General features: G+C 50.4%; 1 protein-coding gene across 3 annotated transcripts in view; it reads left to right on the top strand.

The window, feature by feature from the left end:
- The window catches only part of LOC146782646 (hydroperoxide isomerase ALOXE3-like), a 170,889-nt gene that overhangs the window by 124,956 nt on the left and 30,646 nt on the right, over window positions 1–15,287 (top strand). For all 3 annotated transcript variants that reach the window (XM_085638394.1, XM_085638392.1, XM_085638393.1), the window contains exons 10-11: window positions 10,662–10,831; window positions 13,384–13,505. In XM_085638394.1, coding sequence (XP_085494520.1) covers window positions 10,662–10,831; window positions 13,384–13,505 — 292 coding nt within the window. The remainder of the gene's footprint in view (window positions 1–10,661; window positions 10,832–13,383; window positions 13,506–15,287) is intronic.

The following is a 15,287-nucleotide window of genomic DNA, read 5'->3' as shown; positions in this document are numbered from 1 at the left end:
CGTGTAGTTGTAGTTAGGTCAGAGCTTCTATAGGAAGAGTTTTTATTTTATCTGCACAAAACTATCCAAAAAAAAAGTTCACCCCCCCCCCCCCCTCTGCTTCTTCCTAGAATGTTTTGTGCTGATCCATCAAGCAGGGGACAAGAAAAAGGGACTGGGCCTGAAAAGGGGCGGGGGGGGGGGCAATCCCAAAATGTTGTGTTCCCCTGTTAATTAACATAGGAAACCTTGCTCTCTACTACAGAAAAAAACAGCTGAGCTCAATGAGACCAATTTTACCCAAAAGTTACAATTTTACTGTTTTTTTTTTGTGATCTAGTGTAAATCTGTTCAGCCTTTGTTGCGGAATCTGTATTTAAAGATGTGTTTGGGTTGGACTTATATGGGTTGAAAATGAAGGTGTTTCTGGACGGCTGTTCCTGCTGGAACCTGTGGTAATCGAAAACTTAAAAAAAAATATATATATATATATCCTTTTCTTCCAACACGGCTCCAATAAACGAGAACCAAGGGATGGACACAGACCCGAAGTAAGTGCTTGCAGTGTTTTATTGTCCAGAAGTCGTCGATACGCGTTTCGGCTCGGGAGAGCCTTGTTCACTCGACATGGTTTCATAAAGTGCATACATTTAAAGTGACAGTGCATACATACGTCGTACCCCACGTGGTCAGAAAATGGATAGACATAGAAGAGATACACATAATGTTCTCAAATTATCAATCAGCTTGGGGTAAAACCGTCAATCATGTGCAAAATAGCAATGTAGAATTCAACATACAATAAAAAATTCAAAACATAAACCTATTGTTGGAATTGAGCAGAACATCATGGTTGTTAATGAACCAAGCTCTACCCCAACTAGTGGAAATGGCCGGCATTTAATATTCAGTATTATAGTGTATAGGAGATAGCTTATACATCCACATGGGTAAATGCAGATAATCTCAGCTTCACTTGCACCAGTGTCTCGCACTCTCGAACGGGTGCTGTAAGGCGGGGGGTGCTCCCGCCAAATATCCACGCTTCACGTCTCCTCTTCTTTTAGAAAAGACACCGCACTCGCGGGGGAGACCTCTGGTCGGCGGAAGGAGCTTTTTCTCCTATTGGCTATTTTAACACCACAGGACCAAAACCAATTCTGAGATACCCAAGCTATTTGTTCAGCTTGCAGCAACCAAAAAGAAAATGTTGCACCCTCCATTACAGGAGACAGGGACTCTATCCCTGTGTAATCAAAATGTTTTAAAAACTGGATACAAGGGGGCGGGGCAGGGACATCATAACCCCCAGGTACTTGTGGGGGCAACCCATAGGGACAGAGGCCAAAGGCTGTGCGCAGAAAGGACTGTGCCTGCCCAAGATCAGGATTGGTGCACGGCCTGGCCAGAAAAAATATTTATTTGCGTTAAACAAAAAAACCTTGATATTCACTGAAAAAAGCAAAGTTAAAGGGATTTTTGTTTTTTACTACCTGGTTTTGACCGTTAATGAAGGAGTCTGTCAGAGTCCGAGGAGCCTCCGTGAGCTGTGATCCTGCTCGGTCCGTGAGAGCCGCGTCCGGTGCCGTCCAGCAGGTGAATGTAATACAGAAAAGAAAGGGGGGAAAAAAGAAAAGAACATTAAAATGTTTGAAAGTGAGCAAAGACTTGTCGCTCCCCCCCCCCGCTGCAGCTCCGCTTGCACCCCCGCTGTCGCTGCTCGCTGCTGTTGCCACCGCCGGTGAATTCGAGGCCCTCCTCCACCCACAGGCTTCCACCTGCGCCTCATCCCTGGTGGCCTTTAGGTTTGTTTTCCACTGTTCGTTTTTGCACTGTTTCCTTCTGCTGTCGTTGCCTTGTTCCTGCATCTGTCTGTGCCCCCTGCCCCCGCTCGCCACTCTGCTTTGTGCCCCCTGTATTTTATATCCTGATTGCCGCTTTGCTCTGTGCCCCCTGCCCCCCGCTCTGCTTTGTGACCCCTGTATTTTATATCCTGATCGCCGCTCTGCTTATTGCCCCTGTATTCTGTACTCTGTAATCTGATCGCCACCTGCTCTGTGCCCCTTTGCTTTTTGTTCACCTTTCGCTCCTCTGTGCCCCGCGCCTGTCTCCAGTCCTCCGTCCCCGCCGCTGCCTCCCCTGCGGCCCCGCCCCCTCCACGCCCATTCACCACACCCGTCCCTCGCCTCCCGCCTCCCAGCTGCTCCTCCCTCCCCACCTCCCCATATATGGCTGCCGCTGCGCTGAAGGCGGAAGGCGCGCCTAAGGCAAGCCCGTCTGAGCCAGTCCGCGCCTGGACCGCGCCCAGCGCCAGAACCCCTGGCCCTCGCACCTGCCAGGTCGACCACCTCTGCTACGACGCCAAGACCCTCATCGCTCTCAACCCAGGAAGAAATCACACCTGCTGCAAGGCCGCACCAAGGCGCACCCACGGCCCCTTCACCTGCCAGAACTGCAGCTTCTCCTGCCACGAAAGCACCAAAACACCCACCACAACGGAAGCCAACCAGCTTAGATGCATCCTGATCAACACCCGCTCCGCACACAAACACACCGTTGAACTCTGGGACCTACTCGACACCACATCACCGGACGTCGCCTTCCTGACAGAGACCTGGATGAACGAAAGCTCCTCGCCAGACATCGCCATAGCCATCCCAGACGGGTACAAGATCACCCGCAGAGACCGCACCAACAGGGCCGGAGGAGGAATCCCCATCGTCCACAAAAACACCATCAAGATCTCAAACACCGACACCCTCAGCACCGCCGAACACATGCACTTCCAGATCCACACGAACCCAAAGACCACCCTAAGAGGCACCCTAGTCTACAGACCTCCAGGACCCCGGCCTCAATTCTGCGACTCCATCGCCGACCTCATCAGCATGCACGCGCTGACCTCCACCGACGACATCCTCCTCGGAGACCTGAACTTTCACCTGGAAAACGACAGCAACTCCTCCACCCTGATCGCCAACCTCGGACTGAAACAGCTCGTCACGACGCCGACCGACAACGCCGGCCACACGCTAGATGTCATCTTCTTCTCAAGCCCCCACGTCACCTTCAGCCACGCCTCCGAACTCACCTGGACAGACCACCACTGCATCCACTTCTCCTTCCGTAAACCTCCCACACACCACCGCACCCTACAGACCCCCCGCCACCGCTGGGGCAAAATCACTGGAGATCAACTACAAACAAACCTCGCACTCAACCCCCCGACGACCCCAACCGACCCGGATGAAGGGGCACTCTCCCTCGAACGCTGGATGAACGACTGCGCCAACACCGTCGCTCCACTGCAAAACCCCACCAACACAGACACCAGCAGAAGAGTCAGCTGGTTCACCCGGGAACACCTCCACTCCAAACGCATCTTCCGGAAACTGGAAAACATATGGCACAACAACAAGACGCTAGACAGCCGCGCTGCCCACAAAGACGCCATCCGCAACTACCACCACCTCATCAGGATCGCCAAAAGAACCTCCTTCACAGACCGCCTTAACAACGCACACAACAGCAAGGAGCTCTTCACCATCATGAAGGAACTCTCCAATCCCAGCTCCAATGCCAACGACATCCCACCATCGCAAGCCCTGTGCGACTCCCTCGCCACCTTCTTTCACCGAAAAATCACTGACATCCATGACCGCTTCAGACCCCGGATGACCCCTGCTGACCACACCGAACCCACCGCCTACGACACCCTGACAACCTGGGCCAACGTAAGCATCGGACACAATCTAGACCATGGGAACAATCCACTCCGGATCCCCATCCGACCCTCTCCCGCACCACATCTTCAACAAAGCCAGCAAGTCCACCGCTCCCCACCTGCACAAAATCATCAACCTGTCCTTCGAGACCACCACCTTTCCTGAAATCTGGAAGCATGCAGAGATCAACGTCCTACTGAAGAAACCCAAGGCGGACCCGAGCGACCTCAAGAACTTCAGGCCCATCTCCTTGCTTCCGTTCCCAGCTAAGGTAATCGAGAATATAGTAAACACCCGGCACCTCGAAGACAACAACATCCTAGACCAGTCCCAATCAGGATTCCGCAGCAACCACAGCACCGAGACCGCCCTCATCGCCGCCACAGACAACATCAAGATCCTGCTGGAAGACAGTGGCCCTCATCCTCCTGGACCTCTCCGCCGCCTTCGACACAGTCTGCCACCTCACACTACGCACGCGCCTCCCCCCATTCCGATCCGAGGCCTCCAAGATCATCTGTGGCGTCCCTCAAGAATCCTCCCTCAGCCCGACACTGTTCAACGTCTACATGGCACCACTAGCACGCATCGCCCGACAGCACAACCTCAATATAATCTCCTACGTCGACGACACTCCGCTGATCCTCTCCCTCACAAAGGACCCCCTCACCGCCAAATCCAACCTCCACCAGGGAATGAAGGCTGTCGCTGACTGGATGGAGGACAGCCGCCTCAAACTGAACACAGACAAGACTGAAATCCTCATCCTCGGATCCAACCCCTCCGCATGAGAAGACTCTTGGTGTCCCACCTCACTGGGGCACCCCGGCCCCCACCGACCACGCACGCAACCTGGGAGTCCTCCTCGACTCGAAACTCTCCATGACCAAACAAGTCAACGCAGATTCCTCCACCTGTTTCAACACCCTCCGCATGCTCTGCAAGACCTACAGATGGATTCCGACCAACACGAGGAAAACAGTCACCCAGGTCCTAGTCAGCAGCAGACTCAACTACGGAAACGCCCTCTCCGCCGGAGCCCCATCCAAGCTCATCAGCAGACTACAGAGAATCCAGAATGCCTCCGCATGCCTGATCCTCAACGTCCCGCACCGCGACCGCATCACCCCCCACCTGAGGAACCTGCACTGGCTCCCCGTCGACAAAAGAATCTCCTTCAAACTCCTGGTCCACGCACACAAAGCACTCCACAAATCTCCACAGTTGACTCTCCTTCTACGTACCCAACAGGAACCTCCGCTCCGCTGACCACGCCCGCGCCACAGTCCCACGCATCCGGAGAACCACTTCCGGAGGCAGGTCCTTCTCCCATCGCGCCGCCAAGACCTGGAACACCCTCCCCCTCGACCTGCGACAAACCGAAGACCTGCTGTCTTTCAGGAGACAACTCAAGACCTGGCTCTTCGACCAGTAAACAGCACCTCCCCCCACTCCCCCACTCCCCTCCCCCCCCCCCCCCCCCAACGCCTTGAAACCCTACCGGGTATGTAGTGCGCTTTACAAATTATTTGATTGATTGTCACATGGTAAATTCTGCTGCCTCCTAACGGGTGAGCATTCATCGTGTAGGTCTGTAGTGCTTACTGAAAGTCTGTAGTGGGTAAATAAATTAAACATTATAGGAGAAATCTGCCCCAAAGTAACTTTGCCCCACGTAAGCGTACAGGATCCAGTGAGTTATCCATCTTCGAGTAAACCTGTATCCCGAGTGCAGATCCACAGTCAATTTTGTCATAACTACATTCCTTGTCACATTTCCAGAATGTTTGCTGAAACATTTTTTACCCCTTCTTTTGGTCCCCCACAGGAAAACAGTGGTCCAGGCCCTGATCAGATCCAGTCTGGACTATGTTAACATCCTATATCTTGGACCGCCGGGATATTTACTTACCTGACTACAGGTGGTCCAAAACGCTGCAGCCAGGGCGATACTTTTACTCGGCCCAAGGACGCGGCTGTCTCCCCAATTTAAATCTCTTCATTGGCTCCCGATCTGCAAGAGGAACTATTTCAAAGCCCTTGTCCTGGTCTTTAAGGCCCTACATGATACTAGAGCCCCTTATCTTAGAAAAAGAGTCCAATTCTACCATCCTCTGCGCTCCGTGTCCTTGTCGCTGGCATGCACCCCCGTGTTCCTCCGCTCTCGAATAGGAGGTCGATCTTTTCAGGTGCAAGTCGCCAAACTGTGGAATTGTGTTCCGCCAACTTTAAGACAGATGCACGATCTTCTCTCCTTTAGGAAGTCCATAAAAACTTGGTTGTTCCAGCAATAGCCTTTCGGTTGTCTTACTCACTTCAGCCTGTCACACTTAACTAGCGCTGGGACACTGTCGAGTAGCTGTGCGCTCTACAAATACCCTGATAACATTAGCTCAGCCATAATCGGATTCCAGGTCTGTCAATAATCCGACTCCAGGTTCCCCCTCCCAACCCCATGCTGGGCTAAGTTAATCTGCTGGCCAGCAGGAGGATCCAAGTCCTCACCACACTATGGAACCAATAAGTGTGTGAGCCAATTCAAATGAAGGGGCGGGGAGGAAATCTGCATGTGTAAACTCCCCACCCTGCACCTGGGCAGGGAATGTCCAAGCCCACAAAGGAGGAAGGCCAGACCTCTGGAGCCAAACACAAGAGGGGCTTTGGTGGGAAACCATCAAGCAGCTGTCAGTCATAGGTGAGGCTGAGGCTCCCAGGGAAGGTCTTTACATAGACCACTTGAAGTCGTCATTTTTAAATATTCAGAATACTTTGCAAGAGGGTTAGTGCAGGGGTGCAGTGATGTGGCATCCTAGGATTGGCCATGGTTTCGTGGCTTATAGAAAATTCCACCCAACTTAAAAACCCCTGGAAAAAGAGGAGCAATTTGAAGACACTGACTTGGGGTTGTGATGCCAGAATAATGCCCAGCCAGAAGACACCTGACCCCACTGATGAGTGACTGAAGGCCCTTGACCTCAGCTGGTCTCCAGGACTAAGATGGGTCTCTACGGGGTCAGGGTCACTGGTCCAAATAAAACCCTTTGAGGAACAGTTGGGGGGGTAATGGACTTGCTTTGGAACCCTGGATGGGTCTACTGGGAGTTATGGGGACTGGCCTTTACTTAAAGGGCACTAGTGTGTCAGTGGAATCAGTCCAGAGGCTGTGGAACCTGGGGATTGCGACAGAGGGTGTTCAGGTTCCTGGCTGTAGAAGACCACCCCCAAGGAAGGTGCATCAGGCGCGGACCAATAGTGAAAAACTGTTCCATTGAGTCTGCCAGCGCCTAAATGACATTCAGCTTGTGGGGTCACGCTGTAATTGGCATCTCCACTCTATCTTGCATATTCACTTTTTTTTTTTATAAATGTGTGCCTTTAAACTTTCAAACATAATAAAAAAGAATTGCTATTTGAAGGTCTGCTGTTCAAATGCCACAAAAGCACAAGGAAAACAAAAAAGTGAAGCTTGCACAAACAAGTCCCCTTTTGAAGTAAACAGGCCCCTCAGGAAGCTGCGTCAGTTTGTCCTTTTCTTCAATTACACAGCAAATGTGACCAGACAAGATGATTTACAAGCAGCAGCACAGCACCACCTCCTTACAGCAGCACCAGCACAGCATCATTCCGCACCCCCTCAGCATCCACACAGCATCACCTGAACACCACAACAGCACCATCTCCGCATCAACAGGGTCACCTCCTCATCACCGCACCACCACCTCCGCTCCACCATACTACCACCTCCGCTCCACTGCACCACCACCTCTGCTCCACCGCACCACCACCTCTGCTCCACCGCACCACCACCTCCGCTCCACCTCCGCTCCACCGCACCACTACCTCCGCACCACCGCTTCACCACTCCACCGCACCACCACCACCTCTGCTCCACCGCACCACCACCACCTCTGCTCCACCGCACCACCACCACCTCTGCTCCACCGCACCACCACCACCTCTGCTCCACCGCACCACCACCACCTCTGCTCCACCGCACCACCACCACCTCTGCTCCACCGCACCACCACCACCTCTGCTCCACCGCACCACCACCACCTCTGCTCCACCGCACCACCACCACCTCTGCTCCACCGCACCACCACCACCTCTGCTCCACTGCACCACCACCACCTCTGCTCCACCGCACCACCACCACCTCTGCTCCACCGCACCACCACCACCTCCGCTCCACCGCACCACCACCACCTCCGCTCCACCGCACCACCACCACCTCTGCTCCACCGCACCACCACCACCACCTCTGCTCCACCACACCACCACCTCTGCTCCACCGCACCACCACCTCTGCTCCACCGCACCACCACCACCACCTCCGCTCCACCGCACCACCACCACCTCTGCTCCACCGCACCACCACCTCTGCTCCACCGCACCACCACCTCTGATCCACCGCACCACCACCACCACTCCACCGCACCACCACCACCTCTGCTCCACCGCACCACCACCACCTCTGCTCCACCGCACCACCACCACCTCTGCTCCACCGCACCACCACCACCTCTGCTCCACCGCACCACCACCACCTCTGCTCCACCGCACCACCACCACCTCTGCTCCACCGCACCACCACCACCTCTGCTCCACCGCACCACCACCACCTCTGCTCCACCGCACCACCACCACCTCTGCTCCACCGCACCACCACCACCTCTGCTCCACCGCACCACCACCACCTCTGCTCCACCGCACCACCACCACCTCTGCTCCACCGCACCACCACCACCTCTGCTCCACCGCACCACCACCACCTCTGCTCCACCGCACCACCACCGCCTCTGCTCCACCGCACCACCACCACCTCTCCTCCACCGCACCACCACCACCTCTGCTCCACCGCACCACCACCGCTCCACCGCACCACCTCTGCTCCACCCCCACCACCTCCGCTCCACCGCACCACCACCACCACCTCCGCTCCACCGCACCACCACCACCACCTCCGCTCCACCACCACCACCTCCGCTCCACCACCACCACCTCCGCTCCACCGCACCACCACCAGCACCTCCGCACCACCACCACCACCTCCGCTCCACCGCACCACCACCACCTCCGCTCCCCCACACCACTTCAGCATCATTCAGAACCACCTGAGTGTCATTCAGCATCACCTGACCATCGCCTCCGCACCAGCACACCACCATCTCCGCACCACTTCAGTCTGCCCTTGGAATTTAGCATCTGTTGGTTCTCCCGTACTGTCCGTCCACTGCTCGTGTTGTACTTCAGCCTCCTGTTCATGTCCCTCCCCCTTACAAAAATAAAGCTATAACAAACCAGCATTGGAACAGGTAGGAAAACGTTGCCAGCATTAAAAGGACAAAATACTAGACTTTTTTAAATATTCTTTTTTTTAATAGGGTCGTTCAATTGTACATAATGTCTTAGTTATTTATAAAATAATAAAATGTTATGCATTTATGTTATCACTTTTCAACATGCTGCTCAGCGCCACACTGCTCTACAACATAATTTAAACACATTTGCAAAGCCAATAGCTCTGGCTAAACACGCATAAGGTCCCAAAGGCGAGACCTATTGGCTATGCCAATGCTTATTTTAAGAAGTATATTTTCCCTCTTTTCCCTTGGCACTGGTGTCATTCATCTTTTTAAGCTTCGATTTGTTCTCCTTATCTTAGGTTATAACATCTACATTTGATGATATTATTCTTAATCATTGTTATGATGTATAAATCATTGTATTAATTTGTCATTTGCATGTTTTCTTATTCTTTTTCTTTCACGATGATCTATTGTTCGAACTGTAATATTATAATCATGTTTTCTGTACTGTTGTATTACAATTACAGCATTGTGGAATATTAATATTTTGGCTCTGGAGAAGCGACATGTTGTGCAACACGTGTTAGCTTATAAACAACTTCAAAAATTAATAAATATTCCTATTTCTACTCCAGAATTCTTAACTATTAATATTCATATTTAGCCATCCGATTGAACTCAAATAGGTCTTATAAAGGCCTTTGTTTATCCCAATAAACAATCTCTAGGGCCAAGATGTTGCTCTTTTAGAAGCCCTGGCCCCAAACACACTTTCTGGTATACATTCACTTGTTGACAGTGGCCCTTTTGGAGTGGGGGGAGGGGAGGGTGTGTGGAGGATTGGAGGGAGTCTCATTGGTCAGGACTATCCTTGGGGCCTGCTCACTCGTGGTGGCGGGAGTCTCCACACTCTGGATGGAATCTCAGCAATGTGAATACTCATTGCACACCAGTAGTTTGCTTGTTGAGTTATGTGCCTAACTTGAGGGGGGGGCGATAGGCGGATTTGTGCAACTTGCCCTCTTAGTGGCAAAGCAAGGCATAGCACTCACCTGGGAAAGTACGCTGACCCCACATCTTAATATTGGATCCGAGATATGATATATTTTAAAGATAATTTCGAATTGTATTTTGAGGAGCTTCCTGCAGCATCTAAACCTAAAGATATATGGGAACCCCTACATCAATATCTCCGTGCATAGACTCAAGAGGATGCGGTCCCTGACACTGAGGATGGATGAACTTTATATGTCTATTTTCACGACGATTGTTGGACAAAAATACGTGATTTCAATGTTCCAGATGTAATGTAAATCACAGTGCTTATGTTATGTTTCTTTGTATCGTTTCGACACAGAATCCACCCTGTGTGGCGATGGCAGTGACTGTCTCTTTTGACTTCAATAAAAATTAAAAAAATAATTCTCATTGCGGAGATTCCGCCCCGAGTATGGAGACTCCCCACGACTGCGGGCCCTCCGCCACGAGTGTGTGGACCCTTTGTGAAAAAGGCCCTTGGTGTTTATGTAGGGTCCTAAGGTGCAGTTCTTCCCCCCTCCCGTCCCCACCCCCCCGGACCCCCCAGGCTTCTCTCAGAGGGGGGATGCAGCTGGTTCCATGCTTCAGAGTGCTTTCTTTGTGTCCGTAGAGTGCATCGACCGGTGCGGAGCACTTCTACGCGTACATGAAGAAAGGACTTGAAATGCAGACCTACACCTCGCTGTGCATTCCCGACAACATCGTATCCCGAGGGGTGGACAAGCTCCCCAAATACTACTTCAGAGATGACAGCCTGAAGGTGTGGGCAGCGACTGAGAGGTGAGGTTTATGCACAGTGTCTACATACCTACACAGACAAAGCACAGCCTGTCACTACACCAGCAGTCTACTCCAATGCCACTATAGTATTAGGGGGGGGGGGGGGGGATTAGGAGACCGTCTCCTAAAACCTGTAGTTGGCAGACTTCATAAGACACAACAGGGCCATGGATATGTTCAAAGGTGGACGCAGTACAGGGAGGTGTGAGACTTGCAACTAGACAATGAGTTTTAAGGTGTAAGATATAGTAACCATGTTGCGTTGTTTTTTTTCCCGTTTTTTTAACATATGGACAAATGATCTTAATTGTAACTTAGTCAAACTATACAATGCAGTGTTTCTCAGTCCAGTATTCTATTGATGCATACAATTCCAAAGCAGCTAAAGGCTGTCAGACCCATTAACTGTGCACATTTCACTGCCAGACTGCCACTGTGGTCTCTATTGCTCGCTGCTCATTTGTGGGTCGCCATGGTCATATCCAGAGTATTTTAAATGGGAAACAAAAATGGCACGTATTGCACATCCTCTTATAATGAAACTTAAGTCCTCTTGTAAACCAAGGTAAAACATCCATTAACTACGCCAGTTTCTCTCACCGTGTAGCTGACACGTGTTTACCAAAGCTTTGCACTTTATTAAGTCTTATCTGAATTATCTGCATGTTGGTCTGTCATTCAAAATTAAATCTTTGTTGTGCAAACATGGAAGTAACCCCTAGAGTTGCACCCAAGGCAAGTGGTACTCCACTAAGGAAGATGCTTGTTATCCAAACAAAGTTATAGCACTTGGAAAAGAACATCGGAAGTCAGTGTATTACCGTATTTGATTGTCTGTGAACAGTGTAGTACCAGATACCCCAGTGCCATCAGATTGCCTAGTGCGGCCCAGCTTCTGCTGCTGCGTTACTGTTTAGGTCAGCTGGTTCAATGGCGGCTCACAAGCCATGGTAGTGTGCCATGTGAAGAAAGCAAGGAGGAGCAAAGGATAGTCTGGAAGTTGGGGCACAGCCTTGAACTCTGACTGGACCCGAAAGGGCCTTATCTTCACCATCCCTGGGACTCCAGGGCTGAGGGGGTTGGCGATTGCAGGAAAGACTAGATGACCACTAGGAAGACTTATTATCCTTACAAAAAAATCATCTAGTTGAGACCTCTTAAATGAAAATTCTGGACGATTGCCTCACCACTGGGACTCTGGACCTAAATGTGGCGGTGTGGCCCAGCGCTACCTTGCAACTAGTTCTGAATGTCAAAATGAGGTCTCCTACCACCTGTTCTGCCTGGCCCTAATCCCACTGTGGTGGCATGGACCACTGTTTCCTCCCATGTCTGGCTTTGATCTAAATGTATCTGTATGATGATCTGCTGCTTCCTTTCCTGCCCGACACTTCTCATACTGTGGTGGTGTGGCACTGTCACTAGCTCTGATAACGGCGGTGTGGCCCCCTGGCACCTGTATGTGGTGTTGTGGCAATCTATTGCCGCATGCCTTGCCCAATTTATCTGAATGCGGTTGCATTGACCTCTACTACCTGTTGCTTTGCTTGAGTGCCCTGAACGTAACCGTATGACCTCTGCTGCCTCCTGCCCGACACCATCCTGAATATGTAGGCGGTCTCCACCACCTCACATCCTGTCTATAATATTTGTGTGGCGCTGCCTGCTGGCGTCTCTTGGCTAGTCTAACTCTGTCCTGACACCCTCTGCTTCTCTGAAATTGTGGACAAAGTTTCAGAATGTTGCAGCATGGACCAGGCACTCCCCAAGTATTGGTTGAAGTTTCTAGATTGTGGCTGCACAGTCAAGCCATCTCCCAAGTTTTGACTAAAATTTCTGAATATGGGGCTACATGTACGACCTTTTCATTTTGCGACTCTCAATTTGCGAGTCACAAAAGGAAATGTACTAATGTGTCTCAGACACATTTTGTGATTCCCAATGGGGTCACAAACGACCTGCCTCATCAATATTCATGAAGCAGGTTGCAATATCCAACCCATTGGGAATGGGCAATAACACAGGGATAGGGGCCTACTGGGGACAGCAGACCCCCATGTCTGCGTTTTTCTTTTTAAATAAAGTAACTTTTTTTTTTTTTTTTTAATGCAGCCCGTTTTCCTTAAAGGAACACGCAATGCGTTTCAAAAACAAAATTAGGAGAGTTTGTCTCATTTTTTTAGGAGTAGTGAAAATCCCTTTGTGAGTGGCTTACCACCTACTTGAAGTGGGAAGTAAACTGCGATTGTTTTGCGAACGCATTTCGGTAGCAAAACAGTTGTACATGCCCTTGCTACTAGATATTAGGAAGGGATGCCCTTGGCAGGCCCCTTCTTAATAGTGACTCGCAAAGCCCTATTTTGCGAGTCTGTAACAGGTTACGGACTCGCAAAATGCAGTTGATGCAACCCTTTTTAGCGGTTGCAAATGGCCTGAGTCTCCGTTTGCGACCATTAAAAACTGTTGTACATGTGGCCTGTGGTTCTTAATCTTCTGCTAAAGCTTCTTAAGGAGTTTGATTTTCTGTCCCCTTTTGCTGGTTTCTCTTTTAGCTTTGTGTCTTCTATCGTTGACTGCTACTACCAGAGTGACAGCGGTGTCCAGCAGGATTCTGAGTTACAGGCCTGGGTGGATGAAATCTTCGCTAAAGCCTTCCTAGCAAGAGAATCCTCCGGTAGGATCTGGATTTCTGTGTTTTAGTATTGGGCTGTGCAATGTTTATCCAGCTGTGTGAAAGAAAACATCTGCATTTGGTGGATCCCTGCAAACGATAGCTAACCTGTGGATTGCCTGTATAGAGTATTAATATTTGTAGATCTTGCCTCGAGGCGCTTTAGTTGTCTCATTCAACCTAATGTGATTACACAAATTTATATATAAAGAAAACACAAATATTCAGAGTGTGGGCCTTGATCAGACCGCTTCAGCCACTGGTCTGATGGAAAGCCATTCAAATGTTGCTTCCATCTATAACACATATGCCAGGGGATCCACCAACTTCAGCCAATGGTTCTGTTGCACTTTGAGTTATGGCATTGACTAGATCACATGTGCACATCCACCTAAACAAAATAGTGCATTTCACTGACGTGACTGGCTGGCCAAACTGTTGGGCAAGAGCTGCAATGGTTGGTTTCTTTCACTCTCCTTAAAAGTGTATATAACCACCAACTTACGAAAGCGGAGTTTTTACTTTTAACTTCTATTTCAGATGTGTACAAAGAAATGTCTTAAAAAATGCATGCCGAGTTATTGCCTTTGCCAATACCATTTTCTCCATTTAGTTTTCCATCCGCCTAGGACTGTCTGGAATGGCAGGTAACATTAAAAAGGTTTTAAAAAGTGCTGAGATTTACAGATCTCTGAAGGTTTCTGAGGTTACACATTGGCATTAGATGAACTTATAATAAACACAAATGACACACAGGAGGACACATTTTAGAACATCTTCGGTCCCCCTCCACAAGTAAAATGTGAGCGATGTTCTAAAATAAATGCACCACTTGTTTTCTGGTTCCGTTTTTGGCCACGCCCCCTTTTGCCTCGGTTTCAGATCTCTGCCGGGTTTTTGGGGGCGGGGTTTTTCTCGGTTCCTTTTCTTGAAAAGGAGGTTGGTAGTCTGCTGGGCTGCTTTTAGTTCTCAGTCTTCACTGCTTCGTGTTGGTCTTACTGTTGCACTTCTGATTACTTTTGTCTGCTGCTTTGATGGGGAAGCATCATAGGAAGAGGAGGCATGTGTCTCCTGTGTCTTCTTCCTCTTCTCCTCTGGACAGTGCGGATCCTGTTCCCCCTCGGAAGCGTCCCAAGCTGGATGATGACCATTTGAAACGTCTTATTTTGGAGACCTTGTCTGACCTGAAGTCCTCCAAAAAGTCTGCTGGGGGTCGTTCTGGTGGGAACGCGGTCCTTTATTCTGACATTTCCTCTTCGGGATCCTCTGATGATGCTTCTTTGGATGCGGTGGATCTGAAGGGAAAGTATATCTCCAGGGAACTGTTGCCAGAATTACTTTCTCATGTGCGTGAGAACATGGGGTTCCCGGATGACGCTGTGGCCAGTACTTCTTCGGATGCTGTTCTACCGCAATTTAGGAAGCCGGTTTCGTCTTCGCTTCCTGTGCATCCGTTTGTGATGGATGTACTCTTGAATGAGTGGAAGGACCCTGATCATATTATGTTGCCGCGCTTCATGTCAAAGCTTTACCCGTTGCAGGGCATGGAGGATTCTTTTCCTGAGTCTGTGCAGGTGGACTCCATCGTCGCTAGTTTGGTTGGCCGTCCTTCCATGGCTGATGATAACATTCTTCGCGATGGGGTGGATAAGAAGATTGACTCTGCTTTGCGTAAATCCTATGCTGGTTCTCACCTTGCCATACGTTCCGGTATCTACGGTGCTTATGTGGCTCAATCACTCCTGACTGACTTTAAGACTTTGTTTTCGACTATGCAGGAGGGTG

This window comes from Triturus cristatus, chromosome 12 (assembly GCF_964204655.1).
Source record: "Triturus cristatus chromosome 12, aTriCri1.1, whole genome shotgun sequence".
In the NCBI taxonomy this organism is placed as follows: Eukaryota; Metazoa; Chordata; class Amphibia; order Caudata; family Salamandridae; genus Triturus; species Triturus cristatus.
The sequence above is the reverse complement of the archived record's forward strand: the minus strand, read 5'-3'. Positions and strand labels throughout refer to the sequence as shown.